Here is a 21,271-nt window from a genome sequence, read left to right as displayed (position 1 = left end):
CAATGTTAGTGTCTACAGCCATCAACTGAAATAAATAAATTACCATTCCAAGATCAGGTCAAACAAATTTCAGTAGTCTTGAACTAGCACTTGACCGAATATTCTAATGAGTAAAAGACTAAACGCTGAGTTAGGAAAATGACTTGAGAGGCATGAAAGACCGTAGTTAAGGGAAACAGCATTGATGAAAGTTGTCCTTAAAGGAGAAGCTGCATGGAGAGTTTGAGAAGCTGAAGGCAATGGTCCAGTGATTTATGAGCTGTGGGTTAGAATTCTGATGTCACTACAGGAATAAGATATTAAAGTCTGGCTGGGACACATATACTCAAAGAATGTGTGGATAGGGTTGAGCACCATACAGAAAGTAAAGCAAGAAACAAACCAAGTCAAACCAAACATGGGATTCTGAAAAACTAAAAGAAGAGTGTAAGTCATATATAAATCCTAAAATAAACCTTGTTGCAGTTGATGTGAGTGCTAAGAAACCATTTTTAAGATGAGAAAACTGAGGTTTAGAATTCCACAACGTGCCCATAGCCACACTATAGAAAATAAAATGTAATTTAACACCAGAACTAATGGCTTCTACAATCTACTCTTAACAGTTTCTTATCAAAATGTCAAAGGGTCAAAGCCATATGATGACATTAAGGTGGAAGTTAATTTGACAGAGTGTAAATAGACTTCTACAGCAGAAGAAATCACCAAAGAATTACATGCTACAGTATACCTATGTATAAGTCCCTCAATAAAGAAAGTGAATGCAGCAGTTTAACATCAGGGACTTCAGTCTAAAATTTCTATTTCATGTTCATAGCTTAAAAGTCATTTCTTTGAAATTCCATAATAACTATCTGTTTTTTAATTTAATGATGAAATTTTATTTAGAAGAATAATATGGGCTCAACCATCTGAAAACATAAGCGCAAATTAATGCTTTGTTTTATAAGTAGCCTTGGTTATGGTGTCTTCTCACAGCAATAAAGAAGTGATAGTGTTGAAATTTCAAATTACTGAGTAATACTATTGCTATCATGACTATCTTTTATTAGTATCAGAAGGAACACATTTTCCTACATAACTGACAATCTGGTCAAATGTGTTCAAATGGCTACTAAGGGAAACGAGGAAGAATAACATGAAGAATAGCAGCTACTATGACGTAAATAGATGACTGATGAATGTGCAGGTGTATGAGTGTGATGTGTTCCTTCCAGAATTCTTTCCCTCCAGTTTTCACCTAAAACCTTCTGATATGAAAACAAATTGATTTTATGCTGTTTCCTCACAGAAGCTTCAATTTCCCCATTTTAATCTATGCTGGTGCTTCCTCAGCCATCACTGTTCTCATCTTTGTTAAGTCAACTACTCCCAAGTATTTTGACTTTGGGATCACATAGTTTATCACAAATTATTATGGAATTGTTATTCCCCATATTACTTTACCATCTTTATCAGAGAAAGGCAGTAATACATAATGTAATGTGCCATTTCTAAACCTATAGGCTGGAGTAAAACTTAACCTAGACTTGTTATGTTCTGACAGTAATGATTTACAGACTTCTTTAATTTCTGTGTTTATCAATTTCTTCATTTCTGAACTGAGGATGGTGATACTTAAAAGTATCCAGTCCACCGGTGCTCATAGAAACAATAAAGCAATATGTGCATAAGGACCAAGAACAGAATACATGCAGCAGTGCTACACTTTTAGCTAATATTGTTGTGATTAATAGGAGACTATAAGGTTCTAGAATACAGGGATCCTCAGAGTATCCACAGAGAACCAGTATCAGTAAGTGTTCATTGAATGTCTCAATCTGCAAGATGTGCTCAGTAAGCCACAGACTTAGAGATATGTGTGAGTAGTTGATGTTTTTAGAACAGATTGAAGCTAATGGGGGATCTTTGAACTGCAGTGACTCTGAATTTCTCTCCTTGTCATCTGGTTCCAGTCAGAATCTTAAACTGAATTGAAAAGGATAATATTTAGCTCATACTTTCTATGTCCCTGGTTATAAGCAGATATTTTACATACATTTTTGACATTCAGCTCTTGAGACAAACATACAAGGTAAGGCCTGTAATTTTCTCCATATAGCACTTAGAGAAACTGAGGCTCGTGGAAGTTAGTAATATATCTAGGCCAATGACAACACAAGTGCCTTAGTCTAGGGATGTAGAAGCACATATGCTCCAATCCATCATTAAGTCTCTCCGGCTTTGGTAAGGTGCCCATCCTTTGGTTCAAAAAGATAGGTCATCCAAAATTATTTTGGTACTGGCACTACCGAGAGAAGAGCTAGAAGAGGGGGTTAAAAAGGCTCGAAGCTGAGGAAGGAAAAGTTCCTGGCAGGGCACAATTCTGAATGCAGTGAGTAGTTAGGGCATTGTTTCTCTGAATGACAGAAGAAGAAAGCTATCCTAAAGCTGTTTTGGAGATCACAAAGCAGTCTCACCAAGCCTCCCAGGTTTGTGACACAAAGATACAAAAAGGGAGTATGACACTAAGGACTAGAATAAGGTAATGAAGTAATGAAAGTGTATATTTTATGTAAAAGCATGCCCAGAAAGTCAATACAATAATGTGTGTGTTTACTTGTGGGAGATCATAAGCATAAGGAGAAAAACACTTTTAATTGGATGAGGAAAGAAATTGAAAAGGAATACAAAGGAGAATTTGTCCTTGTGTTATTATTATTGGTGAAATTATTACTACTATTTATCAAGTGCTTCCTGAGTTCATGTCTGCTTTAAGCACATTGCAAATTTAATTTATTTAATTCTAACAACACGCTTATGAACCTCATGAAATAGGTTTTACTGTCATCCTTGTTGTACAGATGAGAAAATTGGAACATGGTGATGTTGAGTAACACATACAAGGACATATTACCTTATATGTAGTGGATCAGAAAGTCTACAATGAGCCACGTGTCCATATGAAAAAAAAAAGGATTAAAGCAAGGTTTGGTTAGCATTTTTAATAAAATATGTGTAGAACAAGAAGAACAAAGAAGAAAAGATATATGGAATTGTTATTGGAATGAAAAATTAAGGAGGCCTTTCTTGATTTCTAGCATTCTTTGCAAAAATGACCCAGATACTTAATAATATTGCAAATAAGCATCAGTAAATATACATTAAAGCATAAATAGGGCAAAGGGTTCATTAAAAGCATTTGAGACTGAGGAGACAGCTCAGTTATAAAGTTCTTGCCAAACAAATTCAAGGACCTAAGTTCCATCTCCAGTACTCCTGTTTAAAAGAAAAATACAGCTATTTGCAATTGATAGCTGCTGGCGGAACCAAACTCAGTTTCCTTTTATGGACTGATATTGAGGATGTCAACTACACTCCAAGGCAGACTTCATGGCTTAGGGGTAATTGGGCAACACAAAATAGAATCCATATGTGTGTGCATGTATGCATGCGTGTGTGTGTGTGTGTATTTTGTTTTCTTTTTGCTTGTTTTTTTCATTTTATGAGAATGATGACAAAGTTGGGTAGGGAGAAGATATGGGAAGAATTAGGGGAGGGCAATAAATATGATCAAAACATATTGTATGAAATATAATAAATAAATATATAAATAAAATAAAAGCCAAGCAATTTGGTACGCACTTATTACCCCACTTTTAGGGAGGCAGAGAGGCAGATGCCTAGGGTATGCTGGCCAGTAGACTAGGTAAATTGGCAAACTCCAGGCCAATGAAATACATTGTTTCAGAAAACAAGGTAGATGATGCCTAAAAAATGATGCTTGAGTTTGACTTCTGGCGCGCGCGCACACACACACACACACACACACACACACACACACACACACACACGTGCCTGAACACCCAGAAGTTATACATACACAAAGGCATTTGACTATTCTAAAGACATTAATAGTCTATACCAGAGGAGAGAGAATTTCAGTGGGTTGGATTGCATACCCATTTCAGGGACTCTGGCATAGGTAAAATGTGGCAGAAAACTAGAGATGGTAAATATAGATTTTAGTTTTTAAAATGGACAGGAAAGACATAGGTTCCTTAGGGTGAAGTTAAAAACATCATAGGATTAAGGTAGAACAAAATATTTTTTTAGTGATTTTGAAGATTAGTAAAAAAAACAAATAAGGATAGAAACTGTGAGAAGAAAATATAAGTCATCCAAAACCAATTCATGTTAGGTAAATACTTCCTTTCCATTTGGGGGGAGCTATTATTAGATTGGCAGATCAGGAAATGTAGGTATAGTATATGTAGCTATTAGCAAGACATTTGGCAAGATCTTTCATGATACACCTCTGAATAAGATGGAGACATGTGGTATATGTTAGTTAAGATGCAGAAATATGGGGTGTATATTAGAAATAGTGTGCTGCCTGATAGCAAAGATAGTCTTGCAGAAGGCTTTCCAGTGACATTCTGAAGAGCTCTGACCATATTCTGGTCCTACATACATTTTATCAATGACTAACATGAAAAGGAGGATCTCACCATCTTTCATATTTACACTAGCATGAGAGAAAAATATCTGCTTTGCACAGTACAATTAGAATTCATCTACAAGTCCATATTCTAGCAGGATGAATTCAAATTAGAATAGTTCAAGGATTTAGCCTAGTTTAACAAGACTCCACTTTTCAAATATATAATTTAAGAGGTTTCATTTATAGAATATATAAAATGTGGTCTAGCCTTAGTTTATTAACAAGGCTTAGAGTCACAGTTATTAGTGCTGTTAATATGTATAAGCAATGTCAAGTGTCCATCAAAATGGATGATATTAGTGTAGACAGTATTAGTAGAAATAATAGTTAAACAAAAGAGATACCTCATGATTAGCCATGGTATATAGCTCTGGGTATAAGAATCAAGATGACTTCCTATTTAAGAGACATAAGATAGGCTCCCAGTTCTTTCCTAATCATCAGTCTTAACATCCCAAGAGAGCTTGTCAAATGCTTGGTTGGTGGCAGACAAGTTACTACTCTTTTTTTTAATTTTTAAATTTATTAATTGACTCAGATTATATCTCAAATGTTATCCCATCACTTGTATCCTCCCGTTCCTCCCTCCCTCCCACGCCCACCCTATTCCCCTCCCCTAAGTCTATGACCGAGGGGGACCTCTTCCCCCACTATATGGTCATAGGCTATCAAGTCTCATCTTGGTAGCCTGCTTATTCTTTCTTTGAGTGCCACCAGGCCTCCCCACCAAGGGGAGGTGGTCAAATATGGGGCACCAGAGTTCATGTCAGAGTCAGCCCCCTCTCTCCAAATAACTGTGGAGAATGTCCTGTCCATTGGGTAGATCAGAGTAGGGATTCAATGTTTACTATTGTATTGTCCTTGGTTCGTGTAGTTTGAGCAGAGCCCCCTGGGCCTTGATCCACCCATCACGATGTTCTTCTTGTAGGTTTCTAAGTCTCTTTGGGTCCTTCTATTTCTCCATCTCCTATATTTCTCTTACCTAGAATCTCAGTAGGATGTTCTCACATCTATCCCAATCTCCTTGTAAGTGAAGACTTTTGTGGGACGTGCCTTTTAAGCTAGTATATACCATGAGTATTGAAAGTGAGTATATACCATGTGAGTGAGTCTTTCTGCTTCTGGGTTAACTCACTCATTATGATCATTTCTTTTTAAACAAATGGTTTTCTTCTTGCCCCTAGTCTAGGTGGAATGAGGGAATAACAGACATGGTTTGCTAAAATCTTTAAAGTGTGGTGCATAAGAGATGAACTGGGCTAATCAAATTCCCTTTTAAAAGTTTTGGAACCGAGGACCACAATGAAGTGAAACAGCTAGTAAGGAGACAAAGCAGGTGAAGGAGTAAGGTGAGAGGTTTTAAGAGGTACATATGGAATTCTGTGGTGAGGCGAAAGCAGATACTGTGCTAGACAAAAGAAAAAGAGTCAATGGCAAGAAAAAGATATTGGTCAAGGTCTTTTAATGCCTTTAATCTCTGTGTCTATAAACTTTGCCCTTTCTTTTGGTGTTGACTGGTGTTTCCAGATTTTCCGGGGACTAATATCAAATTGAAAATGTATGTTTTTAAGGGAAACCTAAATGACCTCTACTCCTTCAAGCTAGAGAAGCTAATAACTCAGGATACATTGGGTCTTCGACTTTATATTCCAAGAGCAGTGTGGGCAAACTGGAGTTTTATTTAGTGAAGGTGAGAGAGGGATTTTACTTGCTGAGCCCCTAAACTTAGATAAGATATAATACTGGGCATATTGGAAGTGGCAGAGTTTGGTTCAAAAGAATCTTCAACTAGTTGTCTGAGATAGAATAGAATATTTAAGCTATTAGTCAATTTCCTCATGGAGGCAGGCAACCACTTAGTAGGGATGATAATGTCACCTTTCAAATGAAAAGTGTTTTACAGAGAATGAGGCACATTATATTATACTAGTTTGTTCTTTTTAACATGATTATGGTAGGCAATTTTGAGGGTGTGCTAGGGATGGAAGCCAGGGCCTAAGTGTTTGTTTCTAGGGCTGGAAGGTATTTTATATTTATTTTTACAAAGGAGAAAGATAAGGCTCTAAGAGGTCTTATTATCTGTCTTATGCATAGGTTACTACGCACTCATTTTTACCCTTTATTGACCAAGCATGAAATGAATATTTTTCAAGTATAAATTTGGAAAGCTCCAGTTAATCAGGCCAGTAAGGCTTCTAAGCATTTTTCATTTCATTTTTCAGATGCTGCATATATTTCCAAATGGATTAAAAAGGCTCTCTCCTCATTATCACATGAAAACTTATGTTTGTCTCTACATCTTAGGAAACTGAGACCAATTAATACACTCCTTGCACAGATACAGAAGGTCCGTGGGTGCAGTTTGTACAAACATGCCTAGATGTACATTTCAAATAGGAATAGTTTTCTCTCTCAATTTGCTTGAACCTATTTCCACCCTCTTTCCAGATTTCCTGTTATTTGTCTTCTTAGAGGAAAGGACTATGTTTGCTTGACAGAACAGCTAGTTAACCATATTGCCCCACTGTTTCCTTAGCTATGAGAATCCCACAGATGACTCAAAAGGAGAACGAGGAAGATACCTCTGTTTGAAAACCATAAAAATTCCATTATTTTTTAAAAAATTTAATTTCATACTTTTATTTTAGGTATATTGGTGTTTTGTTTCATATGTATGTCCCTGTACCCTGTGCATGTTTGGTGCCCAAGGTGGGGCCAAAGATGATATCAAATCCCATGAGACAAGAGCTAGATGGTTGTGAACAACCATGTAGATTCTGAGAGTTGAACTTAGCTCTACTGGAAGAGCTGACAGTTCTCTTTATTGCAGAACTATCTCTCCAACTCCTGAGGATTTCAATTATTCCTTGCTTCTCTTACTTTATACATTTTCTCCCTTCAATTTCAATAAAACTAAAGAGAACAAGAGGTAAGGGGATAGATAAAGCAATGGGGAGGAAATAAAGAGTAGAATTTATCAAAATATATTATACACCTATATTATACACCTCAATAAAAAGAATGACACACAAACCTTATCATTAGTACTATTCTAAATCTGTTGTCTTCACCATAGGTGCTGTGTACTACCACTGTATTTTCTATTGGAAAGTAGCAGTAAATGGTGGCTTATAAACCTTTTAAATCAAGTATTGAGAAATGATACAGTTTTCTGGATTTGAGACACAGCACTTTGTGTGTTAGTCGTGATACTTGCTGATGCCCTCTAATTTAATATGCTACTAAGGAGAAAACCTCATAATGTGAGTGAGTTTATTAGTCACTCTCTTTCTGTTATGATTCCCAGAGGATATTAGGATGGAAGTTCATGCCAGATATTGTTTATTGACTGATATAATATGAACATTGTTTACATAAAATTGTCATTCAAAAATGATTAAGACATAAAGAAGTCAACAGGAACTGCTGGTATATGACAACAGAATGCTATGCCTTCCTAGTTTATGTTTTCCTATGCTAATAGAAAATACCATTTGGGTATCTGGTAGTGAGGATTGACTTGGAAGTCTGCTGAATGCCAGGCAAGTGCTCTGTTACTGAGCTATACTGCCATCTCTAAAATCTGTAATATTTAAATGAAAGAATAATGAGAAATGGCGACCTATTTATCCATTAATCCTACGTAGTGTTGAAGTTTTCATACTCAAAGTACCTAGAACTGTAGAAGAGTAGAGCTTCACTCACAATAAAAAAAAAAAAAACTTAAGGAGTGAATTTAGAAACTTTAATATGTGACACGACAGGAAATAGTGTCTTAATCCCTTTCAAAAAGTCATGCTACTAGAATACAATTTTCAAGTTACATATGTATTTTCCCTCTATAGGTCAAATCCTTTCTAAACTATTAGAAGGCACCTTCCTTTTCAAATGATTTTAAAATAAATAACACTATTCCTCCAACGGTTGTTGTTGTTTTTTGTAACTTTGTAATTTCTTGATTTTCACGTCAAGACTACAGTGACTGCTCAGAAGATTGTTTCATTTCATTTTTGGTGTGTGTCTGAAAATGAGGTATTTATGCATCTGGGATCTCATCTTTACACGTGCTTCTGCTTTGGTCCATGTCTGTGAGTGGGTCTGAATCATTTGTCCCAGTGTGCCTGTGAAGGGATCGGCCCTTTTACCTATACACCTGCTTGTCTATAGCGGTGCTTCTTTGTGCTTCTCTGCAGATAACTATGGTGAATGAGTTCCTGCAATCAGTGGAGTCATCCTCGGGCAATATTCAAGTTTAGTGGGGTTAATGATAGCTTAAGTACCTGGTCTCCAGTGGTATGTTGCTGTTCAAGACCCAGCTGTTATGCAGATGAACTGAATCCTGTGTGCTGGTTGGAGGAGCAGGAGCAGCTGGGCTGGGCTGGCTGCGAGTAGTCATAGATCTTCTTTGAAGTGAGTCCACTGTAGGAGGTGGCTTCCTAGCACAGGTGCAAGCATGCGGAGGAGGTGGCGGTGGTGGGAGCGGCCTGAAGGTGAACTGGTTGTGTGGGCTGCTTTGCATGTCTAAAATGAAGAGAAGAAAAACAGCAAATAAGACTTAGTCTTCTACTTTGGAAACACAGCATGGCAGACTTACTAGGCTTTCAGATAATATAACCTGTGGAGTGGGGGAAAAGTTTGAAGTTCAGTCTACTTGTAAAAATGTCACTAAAATTACAAAAGCACATTCAGCAAGCTTATAAAATGTAAAACATTCGCAGTTGCATTTACATGTAAATTCCTCAGGAATATACCAGCTACAAGTAATGAGGTCGCCTCACACAATTTGTCACAGTTTCTTCTACTGAACAAATAAATCATCAAGGAGATATAAGGTTACAGAACAGAAGGGAACTCATTTCCATTAGTTACAAGAAAATCTCAGAAAATACTAGTGAAAGGCACAAATTCCTTGGGAGGAAAATCATTCGGCACTTCAAATAAAAATATAAGGTTACCTTCTGACTTACCTCAGGAAAGGATGCTAGCCTGCCTACACAGGAGTAATCCGCACTTCAGAAAAATATCTCACAAGTGTGTAACTCATCTGTGTGGAACTAATCTCTTCACTAGCCCAACACCTCTGAGTGCGCCTTATAAAAGGCAGGCTTAAGAGGACTTTGTTCTGGTTACTATATGCATTTCCATGGCCATGCAGAGAAAAGTCTGCAGGCCTTGCCTTTTGCCACACCATTTTGGGAGCTCTACTAGTTAGCAGCAGCTTAAGCAGCAGTGGGGAAAGTTTTTATCCCAGCTTGTCTGTAGGGGGCCAGATCAGACAGCAGTCTTCAGACTGATGCTGCTATTGTTTGGTATTTTCCCATTGTTGTCCAGGCAGGCACATATCAAGACAGTTAGTTAGAATCTGGCCCAGGAGAAATACCCCAATTAAAGCCCCTTGAAAAGAAATCATTATTGTAGTAGATAGCCACCTCTCTTGCACAGGAGAAACATAATAGATGTCAAGTGATTGCTTGTAACACCAGCACGTTCTGGATAAACTTTGTAGATGGCATGGCTTTGTCCTACCTCCCCAATGACAGAGTTGAAAAGCAGAAAAATGCCAGAGGCTTTCGATTCCTATCCTAACAGAGGGCTCAGCTGGTGTGTTCTGAGGCCTACTTTGCAGTGACTGATCAGGAAAAAAAATCACTTCTTTCAATCCTTCCACTTCAGACATGAATTTTAAAGACACTGGTTTGGCTTTCATTTTAAAAACAAAACAAAACATTACTATCCCAGGAGCAAGAGTATGACAAATTCTTGGCTGGATTTTCTAGTACAGGTGTTTCCCCTCTTAAATAAACTCAGTGTATGAAAATCTGAATTGTACAAATGATAGGGTAAAGAATGGTGATTACTTTATTAACAGATTCCACTGGATGTTTGGTTTTACTTATATATTCTAAACAATCCATAAAATCCCAAAATTACCCCAGTACTCTATGTTCAGCCCTAAACTCATAACTCTTAAAATGCATCACTATTATTTGACATTTCATTAATATTTTTTAACTTTTGTATTTATACTCATAATCACAGACAGAAACATGCTTTGCCTTGTTTGGACCCAAGGAAGCATAAAGTGCCGGGGCACAAAGAACCTGAGAGGGTCTTTCATTTTCCAGGGAGGAAATCTTGGGAAGTTTGTCTAGGAACCAAAACAAATTAATAGTTTAACTATGTGTAAGTAGAACTCACATATGACTCTCACAGTATTTTTTCTTTCTTATCATTCACAGATACAGAATCTTGTACATTTTGTAAATATTTCATTTATGTTCATGTGTCTGCTTCCTTCTTAAACTACTATAACTCCTAAAACAAAAAATTCAAGTTAATGTGTGGCATAATGCTATAAAGGAGCACAGAATTTGAGGAAAGGCAAACTTGGCTGGGAGTTCAGTTTATTTTATGCTGAAATTTGAACCTTTGCTTATACTATGGAGATTATATTTAACATAATGTCCCTTTTGTCTGATGTAGTTGCTATAAAATGGGGACAAAGATAATATGCTGATGACTGTTTGCTGACTATAGCAGAAGATGTTAAGAACTGGGAAGGACACAAAGATTCTGTAGTTTTCCTTTGGAAGAGGAACCCAAGGCCCAGAGAGGTGAAATGATTTGCTCATTCCCCCAATGCCTTTGTTTCTTTTCCTTTGGATATGATAAAATATTCAGACAAAAGCAACATAAAGGAGAAATGTTCCACAAGAGAACATCTACAGTTGATAAACACCTTCTGCAAAGTGGCTGGATACAGATTAATTAAAAAAAAATCAGCAGCCCTCTTGTATACAAAGAACATTGGACTGAGAAAGAAATTAGGGAAGCTATGCCCTTCATAATAGCCATAAATAATATAAAATATCTTGGTATAACTTTAACCAAGCAACTGAGAGACTTGTATGAAAAAAACTTCAAGTCTATGAAGAAGAAATTGAAGAAGATATCAGAAGATGGAAAGATCTCCCATGCTTGTGGATGAGGATGGTAAAAATGGCCATCTTACCAAAAGCAATCTACAGATACAATGCAATCCCTATCAAAATACCTACCTAAATTTTTACAGATCTTGAAAGATCAAATCTTAACTTCATATGGAAAAATAAAACAAAACAAAATCCAGAATAGCTAAAACAATCCTGTACAATAAAAGATCTTCTAGAGGAATCTCCATTGCAGATCTTAAGCTGTACTATAGAGAAACAGTAATAAAAACAGCATAGTACTGGCATAGAAATAGGCTGGTTGACCAGTGGAATCAAATTGAAGACCCAGAAATAAACCCACACACCTATGGACACTTGATTTTTGACAAAGAATCCAAAACCATACAATGGTAAAAAGCATCTTCAACAATTGGTGCTGGTCTAACTGGATGTCTACATGTAGAAAAATGCAAATAGACCCTAATTTATCACACTTCACAAAACTAAAGTTCAAGTGGATTAAAGACCTCAACATAAAACAGACACAGTCTGTTAGAAAAGAAAGTGGCAAAGAGCCATGAGCTCATTGGCACAGGAGACAACTCCTGAACAGAACTCCAACAGCTCAGGCTCTAAGATCAACATTTAATACATGGGACTCATGAAACCAAAAAGCTTCTGTAAGGCAAAGGACACTGTCAACAGAATGAAACAACATCCTACAGACTGGGAAAAGACCTTCACAAACCCTACAGCTGACAAAGGGCTAATATCCAAAATATATTTTCACTTAAAATTTGTGGTGACTTCCATAGGAATGTCCCCAATAGACTCATGTGTTTGGATGCTTGGCCCATAGGGAGTGGCACTATTAGGAGATGTTGCCTTGGTGGAAGAAGTGTGCCACTATGGATGCAGGCTTTGATGTCTCCTATGCTCAAGCTATGCTCAGTGTGGTACACAGTTTCCTTTTGCAGACTGTGGATCAAGATGTAGAACTATCAGCTCCTTCTCCACCACCATGTCTGCCTGTGTACTGTCATGCTTCTTGCCATGATGATAGTGAGCTAAATCTCTGAAACTATAAGCCAGCCCCAATGTAATGTTTTCCTATATGAGAGTTGTATTTGTCATGGTGTCTTTTCACAACAATGAAACTTTAACTAAGGCACATTTAAAAGGACAATTTCCCATGGTGGGGAGGTCAAGGGAGCAGGAGCTTGAGGCAACTGATCACATCACATCCACAATGAGAAAACAGAGAGGGCAGAATGCAAACTATTGCTCAGCTTGATTTCTCCATGTTATATAGTTCCAGATTATCTGGCTAAGGAATTAAGATAGTGTTTTCCACATCAAATCAACATGTGATCAAGACTATTCCCCATAGGCATGCTCAAAGGCTCATCTTCAGTGTGAGGCTAGAGTCTATCAAGTTGACAATTAATACTAATGATCACTTTAAACTGTTATGAGTTTGCCAGTGTGATGATTCTTTATTCAGTACTCTGTTACACTGTTTTGGAAAATGAAAGTGATTCTTTTCTCTAATTTTAACATGTACTGTTCTTAATATAAGTTTATCCTGGGAGGAAAGGAGGGAGGAAGGCATGGCCTGAATGTAAAGTGAATAAATAAATAAGCAAATAAATAAATAAATAAATAAATAAATAAAAATGGTAAAATCTGTTTGGCCTTTGCAGTTGCTATACCATGACATTCATTTGACAGAGCATGTATTTTGTCTTTTCTATCAGAATAGAATATGTATTTCTTGGTGAAGTGTCATTTTCTACTTTTTTATATGTCATAAAGCATTGAGTACAGTACTGGTATAAAGGAAAGGTCTTCAAAGATTTACTGATAGGAATGCTTTTGATTTATTTATGGGCCCCAAAGAATTTCTTTTAGTGTTTTCTTTGGTTATCATCCTGATGAGTATCTCCTGAATGTCTAGTCGATTGTTCATAGACAGGTATGTTTCTTCATGAAACTCTTTTCTTAGGACCCTAGGGAAAAACAATATTATCTGAAAGGAGGCATTTTAAACAATGTTCCCACAATGTGTCAAGAGTGATACTGATGTAGTACATATTTGGCATCCAAAAGCACATGTAAGAAAGCATTTAATGAAGTAAAGAAAAAGAAGCCATTGTTCATAGTCAGAGGAAGGTTTAATTTAGAGTTCATATTTAGAACACATCCAAACAAATGTGATATCCACAATCTTATGCTGTAAATATTAATTTTAAGGAAGTTATTGAAAAGAAAGTTCCCATTCAGTAGTATTGTTCAGAAGAATCACTCAAGATCATCGAGTTTTATTTTTTACTGAACTTCCTTTGAATCTTGTAAGTCACATATTACCTCATACATTTATAATTTTAGGACTGTATAATGCTTGTGAGAAATTATGTTTTTAGAATAGAAGAACTGGACACTGACACTGGATGAGACCTGACAGGATTCATTCCTCTCAGCATGCTGGACACTGACATCCTGTATCCTTCATGTTCCAGCACCAAGTGCTTCAATTGCTGTTCCTCATCAGAACAGGACAGCTTCGAAAAGTTTCCAATCCCAATTGGTCCAGCATTTCAGACTGTCCTACACAGGACTCTAAGTAAGCCTGGAATTTCTCAACCTTTAGAAACTGGACCACAAATGCTATTCTTACCTTGTTTAACCATTTTCCCCAGTTTTATTTGGGCCCCTACAAAGGTATTATTCATCCCAAATCAGCCAGAAGACCTAAAGAGAATGACACCTCATTTCCCTTAAGAGGGATTGGGTAGGTTTTTAGGTCTAGATAGATGTTTTAAGTTGATAATGAGGACATATCATAGATATTGATTTACTTTCTGAATTTTAGAATCACCAAAATAGAAAAGGTGTTTTCTTCAAGGTTGCCAAATACACATAGCTAAAACACTATGAATGTAACATTTATATAATTCCTGATTCTTTCATGGTTCTTCTGCTGTAGGCAGTTTATTGTATATATGTGTAATAATATAAGTGTATATGTAAAAATAATCAAGGCTGAAAAAAAAAGAATAGCAGTGACACTATAGTTAACTTAAAAGTACAATCATGAAATTATAATACTCTGTTACAGGTAGAATTGCTCTGTATAATCACTTCAATTATATATGTAATATTGATACATATACATGCATATAATTAAATATGCATATTTAAGTGCATATACCTACATGTATATATTAACTAACTTTACTATGTTTATTTACTTCCATGTTTCATATGCAGAGGCCTTCCTAATGTTAATATTTTTAAAAAATGTTTTCACAGTATTGAAATGTTGTACTTAGTAGCCTACATGTGGATCTTAACCCTTATGAAATGCAAATGATATCAGAATCATTCCTCTTCTTCTTTTTAACCTCAGGAAAAAGATGGGGAATGCACTTGTTCCCTCCAAATGAAGCAATTTAATCCTTGGGCTCCATGAAATGGGATTTCCTAACATTAAACAGTAATGAAAAATGCATTAGTATTCAGTGTCAGGAGTTCTACAGTACTAATTCCATGAGGTTTGGAATCACATGCATCCATTTCCAGATGTTTCTGGAGCCCATAGAATATAGCACCCAGGAGAAATAAGCAAAAAGGGGGTAGGAGGTCGGGAGAGGAGCAGGGCTTATGCAAATATCAATGTCCAGACATACTTCTAAAGCTTTGAGAAAGTAAATAAAGTTTTCATATGACAAGGTCCAATTCACATAATATAATTGTAAATGAACCAGTTTCAGGTCTGAGGTCATGAAATAACTTGGTAATCTCTCAGTAGGAGAATTCCTCCAAACTATAGCTCTGAGATATTTTAGGTGTGTCAGAGTTGTTGATAGGAGTATATGTTTTCAAAACAGCACTTCCTTTTTCTCTAAAAGGTAGAAAGTAGTATGCATCCTCCCCCACCCATTTTACAGATGATGTTTAACATGGCTCATCGTTTGTTAAACTTTCAGCCAAAATTACAGTATTTCTGATAGGATGTCTTACATTTATATTTCTTTTTTAACTGTTTATTTATTTTTATTATATTTTTAATATATTTATATTATTGAACATAAATAAAATAAACTACATACAGCAGGAAGAACCACAAAAGAATCAGGAATTACATAAATGTTACATTCATAGTGTTTTGGCTATTTGTATTTGGTAATCTTGAAGAAAATATCTTTCCTATCTTGGTGAGTCTAAAATTCTGAATGTAAATCAATGTTTATCATATCTCATCTCTTTCACCTTAAAACATCTATGTAGACCTAAAAACATCTTAACCCCTAAACAACTAAGCTTCATTGTAAAACTAAACTATCTGGTCTTCAATCCCATCAGAGGCTTATGAAGGAATAAACTTGATTACCTGAAAAAACAAGTGCAGGTTAGCAGCTTCCCAAAATAAAAAAATGACAGAGACAGTTTGCTACCTGAATAGTCACCCAAAACTCTCTATAACGTTGGAGCATCATTTTCAGCCTTCTGGCCCAGTATATCTGACAGATGTGTTTGTGAAATGGGAACTATTGAGGACTTGCTTACCCCGTCTTGCCAGAGTTTGGCCATCGAATCTGCCTGCATCTAAGCCTGTCCTTTTTTCAGGCAGAATTCTGCCTGTGGTAGAAAGGAGAATAATTTGCCCAGTGGCTGGTTTGTTTTTCAATAATATATACACAGTGAGTTCTGCTACAAGGTATTGCATTCATTTCTAAAATTTATTATGCTATGAAAAGCACACATGAAAATTCTTGAAAAATTATGTTGGCGCATGTGATAGTTAATGTCAATTATCAGCTTGACAAGATCTAAAATCACGGAAAAGACAAGCCAGTGGCCAATCTGTGAAGTTTTCTATATTAAGGTAACTATGGAGGGAAGAGCCACCCCAATAGTAGGTGGCACCATTTCCTAGCCTTGTAGCCTGATCTGCAGAAAAAGTGGAAAGGAATGAGATAAATTATGTACTGTTCTATAATTTTTGCTTGGAGGAGGCAATGTGCCCAAACACCTTCTACTTGTAATGTTATGCCTTTTTGTTTGTTTGTTTGTTTGTTACCTTAGACTGTATCTTCTGGACCTGTATAACAACAATCCCTTCCTAATTTGTTTCTGTCTGGTATTTTGACATGGCAAGGGAAGAACTAATACAGAGTACGGCAGCCACTAAACTAACAATGCAATATTTAAGGAAAGGGACTTAGTAAGAGTGGCAGTAGAGTTTTATACACATCAATAATTAACAAATACATGAAGGCCAAGCCAATCTGTTTATAAAAATGGGTGTTGGAAGGTTGCAAACAGTGAGTTACTAACAAAATCCTGAGTAGGACAGTAGTTCTAATGGCACATGTGCATAGAGAAGTCTCCTAGCACACATGGTGAGTTGTTTCATTATGCCCATTCCATGAATTTGCATGTGGCATTCAACAGTAGACATTTTTTCTTTTATTTAGTGCTTGTTTCTAACAAGTGGGAAACACAAATTTTGCCTTACATTTAAATTGTTCTGACACCTCCCAAAAGCAAGGGAACAAATTAATGTTTTCAATAAAAGTACTGTAGCAGAATCAACTGATTAACTGTATATAAAAATAACTTTCTTTAGATCTGAAAAATATTAGCAATATGTCAACTACATCATTCCTCTTGGAAAATGTAACCAAATAGATACTTGATAATATTTTAAAAATAATTTTTATGTACCAAACTGATCACTTTTTACTTTAGTGATACTATGAAAATGAGCTGTCAACTTTCGTTTTTCCCCAAAGATACCATGCCATTATTGTTACAAAGGGAACACATATATTCTTATCATTTTGAACAAATATAATAGTCAGAAGCTGCATCTATACTTCCTGGGTTAAGTCTGTATTTCAGTGGGTAGTTTTACATTATTTTATCACAATGCTGAAGTAAAAAAAAATAACATGAAAACTGTTGGTTTTCTCTCCAATTTCTTTGTTGGTAAAACATGGTCAAAGTGGTGTGGTTTGAGCATTTTTATGATCCTCTATTTATTTTTATTTTTTCTTATCTTATTAATAATTTCTTCACTTTACATTACAGTTGTAGCCTTGTCCCTCATTGCCTTCCAGTCCTACCCTCCTTCTGTCATCCCCCTTCACCCCTTCCATGGTCCTCAGAAAATGAGAGTCCTCAACCCTTAACATCTGCTTTCAGCCTATCAAGTCTCATCTGGCCTGCTGGCACCCTTCTCCTCTGTGGACTGCAAGACCTCCTCGCCAAGGGGGAGTGATCAATGAGTGGGCACTAGAGTCCATGTCAGAAATAGTCCCTACTTCCTAGGTCTTCATACATTGGACTGAGGAAGTATTAGTGATTTTCATTAAGGGATATTGGCCTACCATACAACACATGGTATTATGCAAAACATAGTGTGTGTATAAAATTGCCTTGGTAAAATCAGAAAATATGAAACTCTGAAACAGGGGGATAGATCTCAAATATTTTGAATAAGGGATTACTGAAATGTGTTAGTATTTAACTGCTTTGCTGCGTTCTTTTGAAACAATATTAATGAATTCCTAAAAAGATCTTCATAATGTATTCATGCCATGAACATCACACCAAGGGCTATTGCCATATCTACTTTTGTCAGGTCTCTAAAGGCTAACTAGAAGGCTGTTCTTCTTGATGTTGCTTTCTGAGCCATTTTCTTAGGCTAGAGAGGAAATGAAAGAAAACGCGCTTCAAGGAAGAGGAGAGGATTAGTATTAATATTAATCATCACTACTAATTCAAAACACATCTGTCTACTTTATAACATTAAATTGTTTACTTATCATAATGAGTTGTTATAACCTATGAGAAGGTAGCTAATAAATTCAAATGTTAGGGATAATACCTATTAATTTCATAGTGCTTAGTGATCAACAAGTTAATCTTAAGTATATCTGCCTGTGGACACTTGTAGTTTCAAGTGTACAATTTACTATTAGAGGATCAAAGGTTAAAAAGTAAAAAAATTTTGAGTTTTGCAAGAAAAGAGAGTAAACAAGTATAGTTTATCCCTTCTCTGGATGAAGCAACACTTCTTTAATAGTAATGCAACTATAATTGTGTTAATGGTACCCACAGTGTCAAGAACTGGTGTCAGATGCCCTCGAAGTGGAGCTACGGACATTTATGAGTGTGATGTGTGATGTGATGTGTGTGATGGGAACTAAACCTAGGTACTTTGCAAGAGCATCAAATGATCTTAATTGTTGAGCTATCTCTCCAGCCCTCATTGTACCTATAATGTTTGTTAATAAAATTAGATTCAAATGTTAAGCAACCTGTGGTTTGAGAAGAAAAATGAAATGTACTAAAGCATTAACCTAAGAGATGCCAAAGTAAATGAGAAAAAGCCCAAGAGGCTTTAACTTAACAAGTACAAAGATGTACACAAAACAATAAAATAAAAATGGTTTAGAGAGAGGAAAATGAAGGGAGAAATGTAATTATATTATAATCTCAAAAAGTGCTATATGTGTATGGGCTTGTGTATGAGGTAGGTGCAAACAACTACATAGAGAGGCAGGTGGGGAGAAACAGAATAATTCACAATTAAGGCAGATGACTGGAGGAGAAGTGTCACACAAGCTCTGGGGACCAGCTACCAATAAATTACAACATTTTACATTTTACAGGAGTTCAATTTGGCTGTGAATAGTGTGATAACTCTTTGACACCATTCAGTGCTTTTGAGATGGTAAAGCATACCTCTTTGAAGACTTTGTATAATCCTATCGTTAAGACATCAAGTAAGCTAGTACTCATTGTTCATTTTTTGTTAGTTGTGTGTTGGTCTTTTTCATAACCATTAGAAGTAAAGGTCAGTGTTGAAGTATCTCCCATCATTTGAAATGATTAAGCTCTCTTGTGCTTACCTTCAAAGCAAGATATCAAACTCCAGAAAATTAATTTCTTTGACTCACCCAGTTCCTTTCCTATTATCTGATGGGCCTTACAAGGAAAACAATCAAGGAAAATTCGGCGAAGTAGCATGCCTCCAGTCTAATTTCCCCTGTCTTTGCTATGGTGTGTACTGGATTGCATTACACCATGAAATTACCCAATCTTGGGCATAATTGGCAATATTTTGCCTGTAAGTGGCTTATTTGCTAAGTCAATCAACTCTTCATCAGATTAATATGAGTCAACTAGGACTTTATGAGCAAGAGAAAGGAGAGAGTTCTAGTAAATGATGTTTTGCTTAAATTACTGAAGTATAAAATTATTTTATTTTCATGGTTGTGAAAATATAAAATACATCTTTGTATTTTCAGACTAATTTGACAATTTTAAAGATAAGTTATATTTGTGTGTGTGTGTGTGTGTGTGTGTGTGTGTGTGTGTGTGTGTACATGGAGCTGGGAAGAGAGTTTTAAATCCTTGAAGCTGGAATTTACAAGTGATTGAAAGGTGCCTGATGTGGACTTTAGGAGCAACAAGTCCTAATGAAGAATGGTATTTCTCCATTCCCTCAAATTGACAATCCTATATTTTTATTATTCTTTTGTTTTTAACTATATCATTTCTTCCCTTCTTCCAAACCTTACTATTCTTGCTCTTTCAAATTCACCTTCCTTTCTTTTCACTGTTGCTTCTTGCATACAAATATATTACTAAATAAAATCTAAAAATTATATATAATGTTATTTGTAAGTATGTTTTCAGGACTGATCAATGGCTATTGGATAACTAATTGGTTTGATTCTTCCTAGAGAAGACTATTCATTACTCTTAGCATTCCGTAGTTCCTGTAGTTCTTTGTGTATGGTTGAAACCTCTTGGGATCTTCCTATCTATTTCAGCATATCTATTGGAGCCAAAGTATTTGTTACTTTAGCAAATTATTATTTATTTAACTAGAATGGCAAAGAACTGTGGCGCACTTATAATTTGGAATTTCAAATGTCACTATATATTAATATATGATACTAACAACTAAAATAAGGGGTCAGTCATGTAGTAGGAACAGAAACTCTACCATCCAGTATATGCAAGAAAACAAAAGACAGAAAATTGCCTTGTTTTATCATATGCTGACATTGATTATTTGACTTCTTCGTTTAGTTCATGAAGTAGACCATAAAGAAAATATAAAAAAGTAATTATCTCTTGATGTTTCATATTTACACTGAAACTAAAGCTACATGTAGGTATATAAGTAATTTATTGAAGATCATTATTTATTGAAAAGCAACTAATGGAAAGTCCTGAATTATCAGTGAATCATTTAATACATTAATAACAGATATTCTAGACCTTTATGGTTTTCCTTTTCTGAGCTTCATCTATATTGCACCATTACAAATGGTCATCTTATATTTTCTCAAATGCAATGCATAAAAATTATTGCAATTTTATTTCTGGAAATGGAATTTAGAACACAGAAACACAAATCAAGAACTTTGGTTTCACTTTGTTTAACCCTGGAAATACTGGAAAGGGAATATAAATTCAGAGCGCAGCTGTTCCTGTGGCTCCATCCCACCTCCTCTGTACTTCATGTCAGAAGTTTTCAGAAAAACCATTTAAGCTATCATATGTTAATTAATGAGAACATTCTATATTAATAGTAACAGAGAGAAAAACGACAACATGAGCTATAATAACAAAAACACTAGTCTCTGGGATATAAATAAAACAGAGAGCAGGGAAGGCTACAGAAGATTTTACCCTTACCCAAACTCTTCAAAAGCTGAAGAAAACCATGTGGTTATAAATCCTACTCCCAGAGTACGTGTGAAAGTCATATCCCACTCTCCACTCAATTGTGGAGAATGTTCTGATCATTGGCTAGATCTGGGTAGGGGTT

The 21,271-nt window shown here is 35.9% G+C and overlaps 1 protein-coding gene across 4 annotated transcripts in view; it reads right to left on the bottom strand.

The window, feature by feature from the left end:
* The window catches only part of TENM1 (teneurin transmembrane protein 1), an 839,058-nt gene that overhangs the window by 352,849 nt on the left and 464,938 nt on the right, over positions 1 to 21,271 (bottom strand). For all 4 annotated transcript variants that reach the window (XM_084789577.1, XM_084789578.1, XM_084789576.1 and 1 more), the window contains one exon: positions 8,764 to 9,004. In XM_084789577.1, coding sequence (XP_084645703.1) covers positions 8,764 to 9,004 — 241 coding nt within the window. The remainder of the gene's footprint in view (positions 1 to 8,763; positions 9,005 to 21,271) is intronic.

Source organism: Acomys minous (assembly GCF_964271855.1).
Source record: "Acomys minous genome assembly, chromosome: 7".
Lineage (NCBI taxonomy): Eukaryota > Metazoa > Chordata > Mammalia > Rodentia > Muridae > Acomys > Acomys minous.
The sequence above is the reverse complement of the archived record's forward strand: the minus strand, read 5'-3'. Positions and strand labels throughout refer to the sequence as shown.